The following is a 17,018-nucleotide window of genomic DNA, read 5'->3' on the forward strand; positions in this document are numbered from 1 at the left end:
GAAACTGAACAGAGCTGCAGCCCAAGCAATGCTTGGCCAGAGGCAGCTTAATCCACAAATGTGGGCATGGTAAATGTCTCAAACAGGACTTTCCCTAGTTTCTTGGGCAGTAAAGGTGATTTTTTTTTTGGGGGGGGGGGGCAAATATACTTTCAGACTTGCAAGACTGGTGTCAGCTTTGTGAAGTGGTCCTTTCAGCAGTTCCAAGAAGGCTCCAAACCCATTTGTGCTATTCAGGTGACCCTGAGGGCACAGATAAACCCTCAGGTAACCTCAACAACTCTCAGAAAGAGTACTAATGACCAGATGACTGCAAGGAATATAAATCCTTCCATCCTCCACCATTCAGTTAGAACTGAAGAAACATCTTGGATGAGAAGCAAAATGTCTTCAAGGAAAAACAAAATCCAGTTGGTTTTTTTGAAAAAGCATCTTTGGGACAACCATGACATGGATGAGTGAGAATCTCCATAGAAATTTCTCCATTGTAATGGAGATAGTTTAGAAGTAGAGATGGCCTACAGATGGCTTAGAAGTATTTGCAGTATGACTACTATTGTGAGACAACCCAGGAGCACAACACAGCACATAGAGGCTTTGTCTTTTAACAGTAGTTTATATAGAAGACTGCTGTATACATACAGTACATACATGTGATAGGCACATACCAGGCAAGCAAGCAATCTTCATTACTCTGCATGGAGAACTACAATGGAGATAGAACATGAGGAGGAAGAGACACCCTTTCATGGCCTCCCTTATATAGACAGCTTCTTAAAGTGGTAATACACATGCTGACTCATCCTCAGTTCATCATCTTGGCTTACAACCTTACAGCAGCTGGTCAGCTATTAAAGTATTTCTCTGACAAAATCTATATATATTTTAAAGAAACTATTTTAATACCTTATTTCATCTTCAGCACTTTACGAGTGTTACTGTATTGTCAGTTAAGCAATGAAAGAATCAAGAGGCATCATCGTTGGGATATATTTAGGTCATGAGTTGGCCTTACTCCTCAGTGGTGGGATTCAAAATGTTTTACCACCGGTTCAGTGAGGGTTGCTTGGTGGGTGTACTTTCCGCACATGGGCATCAAGCATGTGCTTTGCGTGCACACAGAGGCTTTCCTACTGACCTTGTCCTGCACTCCTGCACTCTCCCTGTGTCTCCTGGCAATCCTCTGTGCCGTGCGATGCAGCTGAGCTTCCAAAGCAGGAAATAAAGGTCAGTATGGAGCCAGGGTGGGCAGGTGGGCCCAGCAGCTGATCGTCGGAGTGAACCAGTTTTCTCCTAGATGATCTTTGGAGCTACCGGTTCAGTTAAACTGGTAGAATCCCACCCCTGTTACTCCTGCTGTTTAAGGCAGTCAGCTTGGAGATAGCTAAAGACAGAACCATGTAGGATTAACAACCAATGCAACTCCTGAAATATTAATGTTAGATGCCAATATTGTATTACCCCAGTTTTTGCATTTTGCATGAACTTCAGTTTTTGGGTGGTCCTTAAGGGCACTCCCACATAGACTGCATTGCAGTCATTCCTTTTTACTTCTGAGTCTAAGTATCCAAGTTTACCTAAGGCCCACTATGCTTACTGTAACTGTTGTTTTTATATCATGAATTGTGGCTTAGATCATGCCTTCTCACCGCTCTGATGGTCCTTCTGCCCTTATTTATTGCCACTGACTACACAGTAGCCTGAGCAGTGCTTACTGGGATGATGATGACTATGCATTCATTCTTGATTAGTTGACACTCAAGTTAGTCTGTTCAGTTTTATGACATTGCATGGCACACTTTGAACCATAATTTAGCTACAAAGACAACATTAGGATGAATTTTGGTGGGACTGTTTATTGTTTGGTGCATAGTGCAAGCACCTGTTTTACAAACCCATTGATTGAGATGCAATTCAATATTTTCAGCTGCAACAGAAAATATACAGTGCTTCTTACTGTTTCATCAAATAGGACAATTTATTCATGGATATGGTAATATTCTTTTAGAAACTGTTAAAGAGACTATCCTGAAGTAGAAGAGACAATTTACATTTGAGAAATACTGTTTATTAACATGGTTTTACCTCAATAGATGCACTAAATGAAACTTAGTTAGGTCATGATATTAGGAAACTCTGTTCCAAGAGATAACTGCAATTCCACAATGACTGTACAATAAAAAAAATTGTAAGGGTTAGATCTTCACAACAATCCTCTTTTTTTTTGCCTTGATTGGACATCAGACAGTCAAATGTTGATTGCTGTAGTGTTTATGTGAAATGTAAATGACACATTGTGAGAAAATGTGCGATTATTCATCTAATGGCTTTTTAGAGCAGCAGGGACACGTTTTAGAATTTCAACTCTGGATAAAATAACCAAATGTACAGAGGAACCAATTAAGCATAATTATAAAATAATCTGTTTGGGTCTGTTTTTCCCCTTCTTTATTGGAGAATTTCTGTGCCTTGGAACATGTGTTGCAAAGATTCATAAGTGTTCTTTCAAGAAAATACACCCCCATCTACAAAGAGAGAGAGGGGGGAAAAACCAGTTAAAATTGGCAATTTCAGAACCAGACACATATCCAATGGTCCGTGTCAGGACAATGGGCAAAAAAAGGACTTTGGGTGTCTTAACCAAATAACCAAATAACCTTCTCCCTAAATTATAGAGGATGGCAAAGAGATGAATTTTTCTGGCATTTTTGCTATTAGTGTTGTGTGGGTGGCGGAATATATCATTATAATTATTTTTAAAAATAAATCTGCTGCAATGGAAAAAAAGTATAAAGCAGCGAAGGAAGTGGGGTATGTGTGAAAAATCAGTTCCCTGGCACTGCCATCTATAATGCCATGATAGTCCAACAATGCTAAAGAATAATTTCACTGTTCTTTCTCTTTTAAAATAGGTAGCTTTGGAATTATATTCTGTTTTATGGGCAAAGTTTTATGTTACAGGCTTGCAGGATGCGAGAAAATAGGCGGGTTCTAACAACAAAATGCAAGTTTCTCCGTCAGATTTCCCACCCTAATTTTGACAAAATTATCATCCTTCTTGTACATTTTTAAAATATTCACAAAAGGAAAAAGGAAAGGATCTTCCGCTCCACCCTCCACCCCCAGTTCTTTGTCAAGTGGAAAGAAGTGGAAAGAAACCCTACCATTTTTTATAATACAAAAAACTAGATCTTGAATCGAGTTGGCACAATAGGTAAAAATGCCAACAGAAAATGTTTGAGTAATGTTACCTAACAGTGGGAAGGATGTAACCAGGGGTGGGCTTCAAAAGTTTCAGCAATGGGTTCTCTACCTGGTTGCTGGGTGGATGTGGCCATGGTGGTGTGGCCTAGTCAGTCTCCTGCACCATGGCAAGGGGGGCGTTTTCGCCTTCCCCAGGCTCCGGAGGCTTTTCTCAAACCTCTAGGAGGGCGAAAATTGCTTCCCCGGGCTCCGGAGGCCCTCTGGAGGCTGGAAGCAGGCCCGTTTCCAGACATCCAGAACTTCCAGGAGGCCCATTTTTCGCCCTCCCCAGACTCCAGAGGCTTTCCTCAAGCCTCTGGGAAGGCAAAAATTGCCTCCCCTGGGCTCCGGAGGCCCTCTGGAGGCCAGAAACAGACACATTTCTGCAACTTCCGGGAGCCCATTCCCCCCTCTCCCTGAGCCTCTGCGTGGGCCCTGCACTTATCTCGCATCCAAAATGGGCCATGTGGAGACTCCTGGGAAGAGTGGGGAGGGGAGGAGCAGGGTGGATGGGGTCAGCCAAGGGTGGGATTTGGCAGTTCACTAAACCTTCCGTAACATTAGCAATGGGTCCGCCTGAACCCGGGCAAATCTGTAGAAGCCCACCCCTGGATGTAACTATTCAAACTGAGACCCCAACTTCTGTTGATGGAAAATCATGTTTGTCCAATTCTGCAATCTTCCTGAAAGGGCGGGATGAAGAAGAGAAGTCTTTCTATATGAAAGATATCTGGTTTGGAATGAGTTCGTGCTATTATGGAATTCACATATGTGACATGCCTATGTGAATACAACATACAACAGTTTATTAAGTGGCTATTTGAAGTTATAAGAAAAAATGATTTATGACCATTTTTCACACTTATGATAATTGCAGCATCCCCCATGGTCACGTGATCACAATTTGAATGCCTGGCAACTGGCATGTACTTATGACGGTTGCAGGGTCCTGGGGTCATGTGATCCTCTTTTGCAACCTTCTGATAAGCAAAGTCAACGGGGAAGCCACATTCACTTAACCATGTCACTAAACAACCGGCGTGATTCATTTAACAACCATGCTGAGATGACTTAGGGTGGGATACAAAATAAAAACAGCTGAAGTCCCTTTTATTCCTTCACTTTGCTTCAAAGCTCCAAATATCCTTGACTGGAGACAAAAAAACTCCCCCACAAGCAGTTACAAAAAGGAGGAAATGCTGTTTAAATTAAAAATGCCTATAAATTATAAAGACTAAAAACAACACAAACCATACTGAAGCAATTAAGGGAACCAGGCAAGATAAGTGCTTGAAGACATCCACAGATATCAGAACACACACTGGGAAGGACACCAAACTCAGAGAGGAACTACAGACTAGAGATATTTCCATGCTTTGTTTCCAACACTGGCCCATACACATGTCTGTCCTTTTAACCAGTTCTGCAGCCCATGAAAGGGATCAAGGCCCTTTCCTCCCCCATAGACCATGCCATTATGTCTCTCCCTTATCCTCTCCTCCCTGCATGCCCTAGGATAGAGAGGGGATGGGCCTGGGTCTTCCTCTGACTGCTCAGCCAGCCTCCTCCACAACCTCCAGAACCACACTTCCACTCCCTGTCGGCTGTTCCTCCTCTCCCTCAGAGTCAGTCTCCAACAGAGGCATGACACATGCCAAGAAAAGTTGTAAAATGGATCAAACTCACATAACAACTGTCTCGCAATGGTAATTTTGGACTAAATTTGGTCATACGTCAAGGACTCCCTGTACATAAAAACAATGCTGCTGGGATTCTGATGATATTTCTATTTCTTTTTAAAGGAATACCAAGTCCAATTTCCAAGTATTTTAGATCTTTCATCCCAGCAGTGAAAAATCAAGTTAATTCCAGTACATTTTAAAGCATCAAATGGCACCCTTGATGTGAATTTAAAACCATAGGTTCCATGGTCACTGCAATCAGAAAGAATATCAGTGAACTACACTGAGATGAAAAAAGCACCGAAACCCCATCCATTGTTCTCTATGACATTTTATTCTCATCTATAGATCTCATATTCTCTCCTCTCCTGTAGATTCCAATCCTATGCAATCCCAGAGCTCAAAGGACATTGCTCCCACTGAAAGCATAGGGAATTATCTGTCTTGATTGACAAAAAAAAACACTTTGTCATATTGAGGGTTAAGATTTCAGCACCCATTAATTCTTCAAATCTCATTCACAATAGCAAGAAAGTGCAAACTAAGCTGGCAAAAACTTCACAGCAATCATTGTATATTACGAATAATACAATGCACAGTGATTGTCACCCAGTATTTGCTAGCTTGCTTTCCTTATCTTTGTGTGTTTGAGTATGGAAAAATAATCGGTATTTTTTTTTCTCTTTTCATTCTTTTTGGGCAATGAACTTTCTTTGCCTTTAAAACTTTTTGTGGTTGATAGAAGTCAATATGAAGGTTACTTTTTATGACAGTTGGCAGCAGCCTTGCCTTCTTTATGACTGACAATTTTAACACATTTCCATTTTTAATAATATTGGTTTTATATTTTTATAATTATTGTATTTTAACTGTTGTTTTTATCTGGTTGTTGTATGCTGCCAGAGTCACTTCTTGTGAGATGGGTGGGTATGGAAATTTGTTTAAACTCAAATTGATTATTTGTTTGATTATGTTCAAATAATCTTAATTAACTAATTAACTGTGACTCTTCTGGAGTCACAGAATTTGGACAATCATCCATTCTCCGAAGGGGTTACAATGACACAAAATAAGGTATTAAAAATACTACTTTTTTTAAAAAAAAGTAACCAAAGCTAATTCTAAACATCTTTAAAATGTTGTATTTGCTAGTTTTTTCTCTGACGATGAACCATCCTGTATGGTCCCCAATAGGACATTAATGAACCTTTCTCCAAAGCCCACCTCCTGACCAACTTCATGTCCATTCTGAAGAACCAATCATCGAGAAATCTACCAGATTATGGAAGTGACCAGTCTCTCTTCCAGAGATCAAATATCAAAGGAGAACAGAAGGGACCAAGTACCAGGTAGAAGAGTCTACAAAATACCTCAGTTCTCCTTATCTTTTACAACATATTGATGAGCTTGGTTTTGATTATATCACAGCTAGCAAGGTTTCTAGATCAAATGGAAACTGGAATTCTATACTGAATTGACAATTGTTTGACAAAGCTTAATTACCGATTCTTATTATCTGCAGATTTTTGCAATGTAGTGATGGCTGCTGAAGATGTATGGACGTCAACTCCCAGAATTCCCCAATCAACATGGGAGAATGCAATGCCTTGTGGAGGGTTCTAGGAATTGAAATCCATATATCTTAAAGTTGCTGAGATTGAGAAAATAAACTAGTCTCTGTGTGATTTAGCAGCCCTTATTTATTTCCAATGTTTTTTGTGCAGTCATATAGGGAAGGCCACGTCTATCTTTCCTAGGGATATTGGAATGCATACAGAGCTCCAGATTGGATGTATGCAATTTTATGCATTGCATATCAGAATATTCTTAAAGAGTTAAATTAAAAAAAAATTAAGTCTACAGCTTTTAAAATAAATAAATAGACTGACACTTATGTTTATTTCCCCATCACCTCGGCACAGCCCATAATGGCCATCTGTGGGTTATGGAATTAATCCGGCTCATGCAGAGAGATCTCTATGGCCCTCTGGTGAATTAATCACACTTCATATTGCATCCAAGAAACAAACACTGCACTTGATATGGTATGCATGGTGATACAGCTGGAGCTCTTTCTAGGTTTTAAAATAACACACCAGCCATTAACTTACTTCATTTGTTTGTTTAATGACCTGGAGGAGATTATTTTCAGGACAACAGAGTGTAAAATTTAATTCTGGAAGAGATTTATGGAAGGAGGAAACCTTTCTAGAATTTGTATGCCATCTTTATCAGTATAATTAATTGGCTGTCAAGAGATCTGCTACCCCAGACATCTTGCTAACAATTCCCACTCATATGAGTAAGTGAACGTAAGGTCTGTTTATTTCAATGGGGCAGAGTTACCTGGCTTTGAACATTCAACTGTGGTAAATAAGGGCAAAAGATCCATTTCTTCACTTCTCATATGAAAACATAAGAAAACTGCTGATTCAGAACAAAAGTTTCTTTAGTCTAAAATTCTGTGTCACACCAGAGTGAGGCCCAATTTAACTGACTATTTCAGATGTTTTTATTTATTTATATTTATAGTTCCTATTTCTTAACTACCCAATTCCCTCAGAGAGGCTCTTTGTTTCAATTCATGTGGGTTCCTCAAGATTTAGTATTTATTTGATTTGTCAATCGCTTACAAGATACAGGTATAAGAATAAATATAGTTTTGAATGCATGAGATAGATACTTATAAGAAAAATAAAAAAACAATAGGACAGGGACAGTAGGCACGATTAGTGCGCTTATGCACACCCCCTACAGGCCTCTTAGGAAGGGGGTGAGGTCAATAGTAGACAGTCTAAGGTTAAAGTTTTTGGGGTTTGGGGAAGAAACCACAGAGTCAGGTAGAGTATTCCAAACATTGACCACTCTGTTGCTGAAGTCGTATTTTCTGCAGTCAAGTTTGAGTTTTTCTGCAGTGAGTTTTTCTGCAGTCAACCTTGAGTTTGTATCTATTGTGTGCTCTTGTATTGTTATGATTGAAGCTGAAGTATTCATTTGCAGGTAGGACATTGCAATGTATGATTTTGAACATAGTTTGAATTTAACTTACGGAATACAAACTAAAGAACCCTTTTCCAACAGTGACCATAATATGATTGACTTTTGTCTCAACATACACCCACACAAAAATCATCACAATGACATAATCCCCAATTATAACTTCAAAAAAGGCAACTATGATCTTATAGACAACGATCTCTCATCCCTTGATTGGCAATCTCTATTCACTGGATGCAATACTGTTGAAGATCATTACAACATATTTTTACTTGAAGTCAAAAGAGTCACCAAACTATATGTACCAACAACAACTCCCAAAACAACAACAACAAAAAAAAAAACAGATTACCAACAACAATAAGGAAACTTCAATCCAAAAAGAGATCACTCTGTGGAAAAACAAATCTGGTTACGTTGCCAATTTTAAAAGCCAATACAAAAATTTATGCCACCAGATAAAGAATGAATGCACCAATTATCACATAAAACAAGAGGAAAACCTTCTACGCACAAATTCCACCCCCGCTTTTTACAATTTTGTAAACAACAAACTAAAAGACTCAAGGTCCATCCCACCCCTGATAGGACCTAATGGTAAAGACTGCAATGATGACACCATTAAAGCCAACATCTTTAACACATTCTTCGGCTCAGTATTTGTAAACAGCAATGGATCATGCCCAGTATTTCCTAGCCGAACACAGAAAACTACAATGATCTAATACATATCGATTTTACAGAAGACAATGTTGAAAAAGCACTATGCAATCTAAAACCATCTCTATCTATTGGACCGGATGGAATATGTGCCTACTTCTTAAAAAAGCTATCCACTGCCATAGCCAAACCTCTAAGCATAATCTTTGAAAAATCTTTCAGGACCAGCTCCTTTCCAAAACCATGATCACAAGCCACGGTCATCCCCATCTTCAAAAAGGGAGACCCCAGCCTAGTTGAAAATTACAGACCAATCTGTTTATGCTGCGTCACCTGTAAAGTCATGGAATCAATTATTAACCAATCCATTATACTCCACTTAGAGACAAACAACCTACTCTCTAATAAACAAATTGGTTTCAGAAAAAAACTATCCTCTAATCTGCAACTCTTGCAAAAACATATGGACTACACAACTCGATCAGGGCAAAGCAATAGATGCAATCTACATAGACTTCTGTAAAGCCTTTGATTTAGTGGTACACGACAAACTATTCCTAAAACTAAAATCTTATGGTATCTCTGGACAACTGCATAACTGGACAGAAGCATTCCTGTCAAACAGACAACAAATGGTCAAAATTGGGAGTGTCCTATTAAATTCTGTATCTGTCAATAGTGGTGTCCCCCAAGGCAGTGTTCTAGGACCAACTCTCTTCATACTCTACATGAATGACCTCTGTGATCATATTAAGAGCAACTGCGTTCTCTTCACTGTAAAGCTGTTCAATACCACAGCCCTGCTACCCTTCAAAAAGATCTTGATTATCAGAATGGTCAAACAAATGACAACTTCAAATCTCAACAAATAAATGCTCTGTCTTACATATTGGAAAAAAAAAATCAGAAAATAAAATACAAGCTGAATAGTCAAGACCTTGTTGATGATCTAAGCTCTGTAAAGGACCTTGCAATACTCATCTCTAATGATCTAAATGCTAGCCCCCACTGTAACTACATATCCAAAAAGGCATTAAGAGTTGTTAACTTAATCCTACATAGATTTTCTCTGATAATATCATACTACGAACTAGAGCATGCAAAACATTTGCTAGACCAATACTCGAAAAGAGCTCATCAGTCTGGAACCCACATTACGTATCTGATATTAGCACAATTGAGAAAGTCCAGAAATATTTCACAAGAAGAGTTCTCCACTCCTCTACTCATTGTAGAATACCTTATGCCACCAGACTTGAAATTTTAGACCTAGAAAACCTAGAATTACTCTGTTGTTGGTCTGATCTAAGTATGGTATATAAAATCTTACATTGCAATGACTTACCTGTCAATGAATACTTCAGCTTCAACCACAACAACACAAGAGCACACAATAGATACAAACTCAAGGTTAACCGCACCAAACTTGACTGCAGAAAATACGACTTCAGCAACAGAGTGGTCAATGTCTGGAATACTCTACCTGACTCTGTGGTTTCTTCCCCCAAACCCAAAATCTTTAACCTTAGACTGTCTACTATTGACCTCACCCCTTTCCTAAGAGGTCTGTAGGGGGCATGCACCAACATGCCTACCGTCCCTGTCCTATTGTTTCTTTTATTTTTCTTATATGTACCCATTTCATGTATTCATAACTACGTATATACTTATACTTATTATCTCGTAAGCAATTGACAAATCAAAATAAATAAAATAAAATAAAAAAATAAATTTTTATATATTTAGATTGGACTAGAGGCGGTGTAGTTCTAGGTTTTCTAGGTCTAGAGTTTCAAGTCTGGTGGCATAAGGTATTCTGCAATGAGTAGAGGAGCGGAGAACTCTTCTTGTGAAATATTTCTGGACTTTTTCAATTGTGTTAATATCAGATACATGATATGGGTTCCAGACTGATGAGCTGTATTCAAGTATAGGTCTAGCAAATGTTTTGTATGCTCTAGTTAGTAGTGTGATATTACTAGAAAAGAAGCTATGTAGGATTAGATTAACAACTCTTAATGCCTTTTTGGCTATGTAGTCACAGTGGGCTCTAGCACTTAGATCATTTGAGATGAGTACTCCAAGGTCCTTGACAAAGTTTGGATCCTCAACAAGGTCTTGAATATTTAGCTTGTATTTTATTTTTGGATTTTTTCTGCCAATATGTAAAACAGCATTTATTTGTTGAGATTTGAAGTTGCCATTTGATTGACCATAGATCTTGAAGAATTTTCCAGTAATCTGGAGAGCAGTTCAGTTGAGAACATCATTAAACTCTGGAATGATATACAGTATATTACCAAGCTGGGCATGAAGAGAGGGGCTGCCCTCTTCCCAATGTGTCTGGCTGGGACTACAGATGTGGCATCAGTCAAGACCTCAAGGCAGCAACCAGTGGTGGTATTCAAATTTTTTTACTACTGGTTCTGTGGGCATGGCATGGCTTGGTGGGTGTGGCATGGCTTGATGGGCGGGTCAGGGGAAGGCTATTGTAAAATCTCCATTCCCTCCCCACTCCAGGAGGAATGTTACTGCAAAATCCCATTCCCTCCCCACTCCACTAACCAGCTTTCCAGTTCCGTTCTCCTGTGCAGGGCAACAAAAGAAGACCCAGCCAATCAACTGGGACTCGGGAGGCAGAGACTAGATGGGGCGGGGCCAGTCAGAGGTGGTATTTGCCGGTTCTCCAAACTGGTTCTCCAGAAACTGTCGGAACTGAATACCATCTCTGGCAGGAACAGAGAAGTAACTATAGTTATCTGGGATAGCTTCCAAAAGTGCTGCCTTCCAGGTGATGGTGTGAGATCCTGTTAGACTCTAGAGATTGTTACTTTTATACCCCACTACCTATACTGCTTCATTTTGTGGTTGAATTGGCATCCTAAGATTATAGTTTGGTGGACTTTAACCTATCTTCTTGATGGAGTTGGAGGTAGCTTAGGAGTTCATAGTCCTCACAGAAGCTACAGATCTGAATCACATAATTGAGGGCCATGCATAATTATGGTTACACTTTGGACCAGATCTTCCTATTGGACCAGTGGTGACATGATCCGAATTAGGGTAAATTACCATCACTGTCCTGCCACAGATGGACCACTTTCTGGTCAATCAGAATAGAGCTAGAAAGGACCCTGGATTCTTCTAGCCAAGCAGGAGACACTATACCAGTGACTGTCCAGTCCCTTCTTAAAAGCCTCCAGTAGGCAATCTGTACCACTGGTTAATTGTCCTCACTGTTTCAAAGTTTCTTCTTGATTCCAGGTTGCTTCTCTCCTTGATTAGTTTCCATACTAATTGTTTCTTGTCCTGCCCTCTAGTGCTTTGGAAAATAACTTGACCCCCTTCTCTTTGTGGCAGCCTCTCAAATACTGGAATATTGATATCATGTGCCCCCTTAGTCCTTTTTTCTCTCTAGATTTGCAAAACCCAGCTCCTGCAACCGTTCTTCATATGTTTTTGTCTCCAGACCTTTAATCATCTTAGTTGCTCTTCTTTGCACTTTTTCTCAACATCTTTTTTGTAATGTGGTGACCAAAACTAGATGCAGTCATTTTTGAATGCTCTGGTACTGAATCCCATCTTCAGCCTTTCCCTGCAAGCTAGGCTGTGATTGACTGCAGTGGTAAAGAACCTGGAGGGAACAGATTATCTGTACCCCTTTCAGTCATGTTTGCCAATCGTGGCTAAAAGGTAGTAAAATCAGACATGGCTCGCTTAACAACCATTTTGTTTAGCAATGGGAATTCTTATTCCAATTGTGGTTGTAAAGCAAGGACTATCTGTATTAGATAGAAAAGGCATGCTTTGGGTCTTATCAATTAAAGAATGCCAACAGGTAGAACCCCAGAATTGTACTTTTTGGTTTTAGTTCCTACCCTCTGGCACACCTAACCACCTGAGAAAGATTGAACCTTTCCAGAAAACGATGAAGACCTGACTGCTTACTTAGACATCGGAAGTTGGTGAAGCTCTGGTGGTTTGATATTGTTTCATGCTTTTTTTTAAATTCCTGACTGCTCTTGCTTTTTTGAATCTTATGTTTTAATGTTTGTTTATATTGTGAGTTTTAAGGCTATGTTGGCCATAAGGTCAGTTGTATAAATCTATACCTAAAATGCTCAGGACATAGGGTGGGAGGGAACTCAGAAGTGAGCATTTTCTGCAGGAGCTCCCTTCCCTGTGGGACAGCTGCAGTCAGATACAAGATTGGTGCCTTTATCCTGACATTTAGAGAGCCTGTGAAAACATGGTTGTTCCAAGGAGCAAATGAGATAATAGCACGAGTGGTAAGTGCAGAATGCTGTTAGTATAAATATAAAATGCGATGATGGATAGGATGTGCAGCTGTTTTATTATGCTATTGCTATGGCATGTTAAAGATACACTTTTATTCATTTAGGTTTCATGACAGTGTTTGAAGATATTGCTGCACATCGCTTAGCACTGTACAATAGCGGCAGCTTAAAATCAGTCAAAATAAGAAACACAGTATATAAGAAACTCAGAAAGGTTGATAGAGTAGCAAGTAGCCTTTAAGGTCAACCTCCATGCCTAGTCCAGCATCCCTCTGTAATCTATCTCTCCAACCTCCACCTGAACACAAGAACCTGAATATTATCCGGTTGAACTGCTCTTTTGTGCTTTTATATTGTGGTATCAGTTCAGAAAAATCCTACAGTATCTCATGCGGTCTTCAATTTCTCAGTTGACCAATCTTCCATTTGTCCTGGCTGCCCTTCTTTAAATCTGCTCTACATTTTCTGAATCATCTTCAGAGTGAATAGGACAGAATCAGATGTCCAAAAGGAGCTGGAACTAGAGTGGAATTAGTACTTCACACATTAGTACTTCACACATGGTGATGTCACCAGCTAATCTTTTCACTGTCTCCCAGAGTTTGCTCGAATTCATGTTCAATGCATCAGTTCACAAAACTGTAGGGTTTGCCGACAGCTCCATTTCTTTGGCTCTCAAAACACAACTGTTGCATTCATTCTGTGATTTACATTTTTATGGAAATTGGAGAAAAAGTGAGCTTCTTCTTCCCTTAATTGGAGATCCATCTTCTCTAATTTCAAGATGATAAAAGGCAACAGTCCCAAAGAAACATTTTAAGGAAGAAGTAGGGGTGGTTGACTATCAAATGTGGTCTGATGCAGCTTGTGGTCTGCTGAACTACCTACTTATCATACAGCTGAAAATGCCATGTTCCCAGCAGCCTGGATCTATAATACTTTCAATAATACTGGGGTGGGTGGGGAGAAAGCCACAAGGGTTTTTAAAATGTTGCTTTCCTGTGGATTAATTGGGCAATGTCTTTTTTTTTTTTAAAGGGAGGCTAAGTCTTAGAAGTGATTTGCTTCCATCCCACATACTGTGGCACACAGAATATAAAGCAACATTTCTTTCACACTAAAACCGGGGCCTACAACCTGCAGCTCTGGAGCCATATATGGCTTTCGGCCCTCTGCTGGAGCTCCCTGTTGGCTGATCCCACCACTGGCTGGCCCTTCCCCTCCCTGTCACTCCTGGCCTGGCTTGAGAAGGTAAGGGTGATGGCGGGAGATGGAGACTCGCTCCATATTCCAGAGCAGGAGGTGACTGGGTGGGAGTGAGTGATGAGTTGGCCATGCCCACCCAGTCACACTGGTTCCCGGTGGCTCCCAGTATTTTCTTTTCTGTAGGAAACAGGTCCAAATGGCTCTTTGAGTGTTTAAGGTTGCAGACCCCTGCACTAGAAGAAAATTTTTGTTTGTATGGGGCAGAGAGTGTTGAACTTTATTAGGTTCTGCTTTGGCTCAAGGATGCCAGCTGCTTAAGCTTGATCTGAATTGCCCTTTGTTCCATATTATGGGTAGAGCAGAAGACACATACTCCATATACTCCATGATCCTTAATTTACAACCATTCATTTAGTCTGAAGTTAGAACAGCACTGAAAAAAGCAACTTATGGGAACTATTTTCACACCTACAACTGTTATAACATCCCCACAATCACACGGTCAAAATTCAGATGCCAGGCAACTGGCTCATATTTATGATGGTTGTCTTGGGGGTCATGCGATCCCCTTTAGTGACCTTCTGACAAGCAAAGTCAATGGGAAAGCCAGATTGACTTAACAGTTGTGTTACCAACTTAACAGCTGTAGTTATTCACTTAACAACTGTGACAAGGAAAGTTCGTAAAATGTGTCAAATTTCACTGAACAACTGTCTTCCTTAGCATCCGAAATTTTGGGCTCCACTGTGGTCATAACCTGAGGATCACCCGTATAGAAAATGCTGTGAGTTGCTCAGCTTTGCAGCCCAACAACTTAAATCAGCCCATCTCTAGTGAGGAAAGAGCTCCATGCTTTCACTGAGTCTACCACAAGAACAAACAGTTTATCATACCTTGTTCCCAGCACTGGTAATCCAATTTCTGATGTTTTTCATTATGCGTAAATGTGTCTTTCTGTGTTTATGTATTTGAGATGATAGAGCGTAGAGACAAGCAGGAAGAGAATAGATAAAGATGTTTAAACAATGATTGCTTTGTTTGTGTGTGATTCTGTCAGTTTTTATATCAATGTTGTAGAAATAGGACAGGGAAACGAAAATCCGATTAAGCCTAAACTCTGGGCCATTATGAGATTATGACAAGCCTCAGCACAGTAGGAGTTATGTTGTTATGATAGAAGGGATTTCCAGGATAATTAAATCAAATTGGGAGCATTGAAGAAATCAGGACCAAACATAACAATGGCTTTCCTGTAAATACCAATAGCTCCAGCTTCCAGTTAATGCATATCTGATCAGTGTCACTTATTCATTTTTAGAGGGCCATTTAAGCAAAACTCACAATTTCTCCCTTCCCCATCAAGATTGGAAGCTCTGGGTTCCTTGGTTAGTGTAAAATAAAACTCAGAAATGAGCATGAAATGGACAGTATTCCAAGGAAAGACTTGGAGTATTGCACATCGGTTTGGTCACCACCATATATATATATATAAAAGATGTTGAGAATCTATTAGAGAATTCCAGCGGTAGGATTCCAGTAAAATCTCACAAGGGCAAACAAACTTCCTGTCAGCCTTGGAGCCATTTTCTTTAGCTTCAGGGCTAAAGAAGTCTTCAGGGCTGCCACAACAGTGCTGGGAGAGCTGTGGGAATGGGGTGGGGGAGGTAGAGATAACGAGGGCTTTGTAACCAAAATAAAATTCTTTCCTCTGTGAGCCAAGGACTTTTCCACTAGATGTGTGTGTGTGTGTGGTGGGGGGGAAGCAAATCTGGATGAACTTTGGACTGTGACCTGATTGGGCCATGTGATGATCTGAAGGAGCAGGAGGAAGAAAAATATAACTTTTTACTAGGGGGAAACCAGGGAAGTTTTTAAGATTTGGGTTTCCTCAGATGTGACATGCCTAATAAATCTGTGCTTTGAGAAAGATGGTTGCTTCGGAGTTTTGAATCTGTAGGGGGGTGTTCCTTGGAACCTTGACATTTCTGTCCTTGGTTGTATTGTGTGGACTTCCCTCACCCCTCCCTGAACCTTATTTCCTTTAAAGGTGTCCTACCTACCTCAAGAGCTGTCCTGAACTGCCCAGCTGCCATGGCATACTTCTTCTGTCTGTAGCAAGTGCTCGCATCCTTCAAGGACACCTGAAGCCATTTATCCATCTGGGGCTGAAGACTCATGTTTGTTGTTCCTTGACTATCTGGGCCTCCAACCTCCAAGGGCTTGAGTTGTGTGCAGCTGGGACTCTGAGGTTCTAGGAACTCATAGGAAATGTTCTCTTCATCCATGTAAATCAACTTCATTTCTACTTCTACAAGGCTCTTCAGGGGGATATGGGACAGCAACACGGTTGCAACCAGGTTCTCTTGTTCCAGCAGGCGTGGCTCTTTTCTCATCACTGTCTTCTCATCACCCTCCATCTTACGTTTAAGGCTCAGCCTCTCTAAATCATTACACTGTTTCTCCTTGGCAGTGTTGCTTCCTGCTTTTAGTTTCTCCGTGGCATTTTCTGCCCTCTCGGCTTCCAGAGGGAATTTTACCACTTGCAAAGCTTCTAGACTCTCGTTCTGATGCTGGGCCGCTATTCTCAACGGCTGAACGACATATTCTTTTCGACAGGCTTCCTTCGTGATGTTCTCAAACTGTGTGTTGTTTGCTGACTCCATGACTCACAATCTACACATACAAATCCTGAATGGGGAAAAGGAAGGAAGCATAGAGATTTACCGATTTGGAGTTTGGCAAACAAAAGCAGTGCAGAGGAAACATATTGTTCAATTAGCCCACAGCTTTCAAAGGCAGCCATTCAGCTATAACAAAGAACAAAAAGAAAGTTGCCTGGATTTCAGAATCATACTGTCTTTTGTATATCAGCAAATAAGCGTCATATCTCCAAAGCTTTGCAAATTATATTTTGACTTCTGGTTTTGTCCCT

At 40.3% G+C, this 17,018-nt stretch overlaps 1 protein-coding gene across 1 annotated transcript in view; it reads right to left on the reverse strand.

Annotated features, from left to right (window-relative positions):
- The window catches only part of SPATA16 (spermatogenesis associated 16), a 213,933-nt gene extending 197,184 nt beyond the window's left edge, over positions 1 to 16,749 (reverse strand). The window contains exon 1 of the mRNA XM_026668387.2: positions 16,147 to 16,749. Coding sequence (XP_026524172.1) covers positions 16,147 to 16,749 — 603 coding nt within the window. The remainder of the gene's footprint in view (positions 1 to 16,146) is intronic.
- Positions 16,750 to 17,018: the final 269 nt, after the last annotated feature.

This window comes from Notechis scutatus, chromosome 4 (genome assembly GCF_049901735.1).
Source record: "Notechis scutatus isolate UNSWTSFEM ecotype Mainland chromosome 4, rNotScu1.2, whole genome shotgun sequence".
NCBI classification, from domain to species: Eukaryota; Metazoa; Chordata; class Lepidosauria; order Squamata; family Elapidae; genus Notechis; species Notechis scutatus.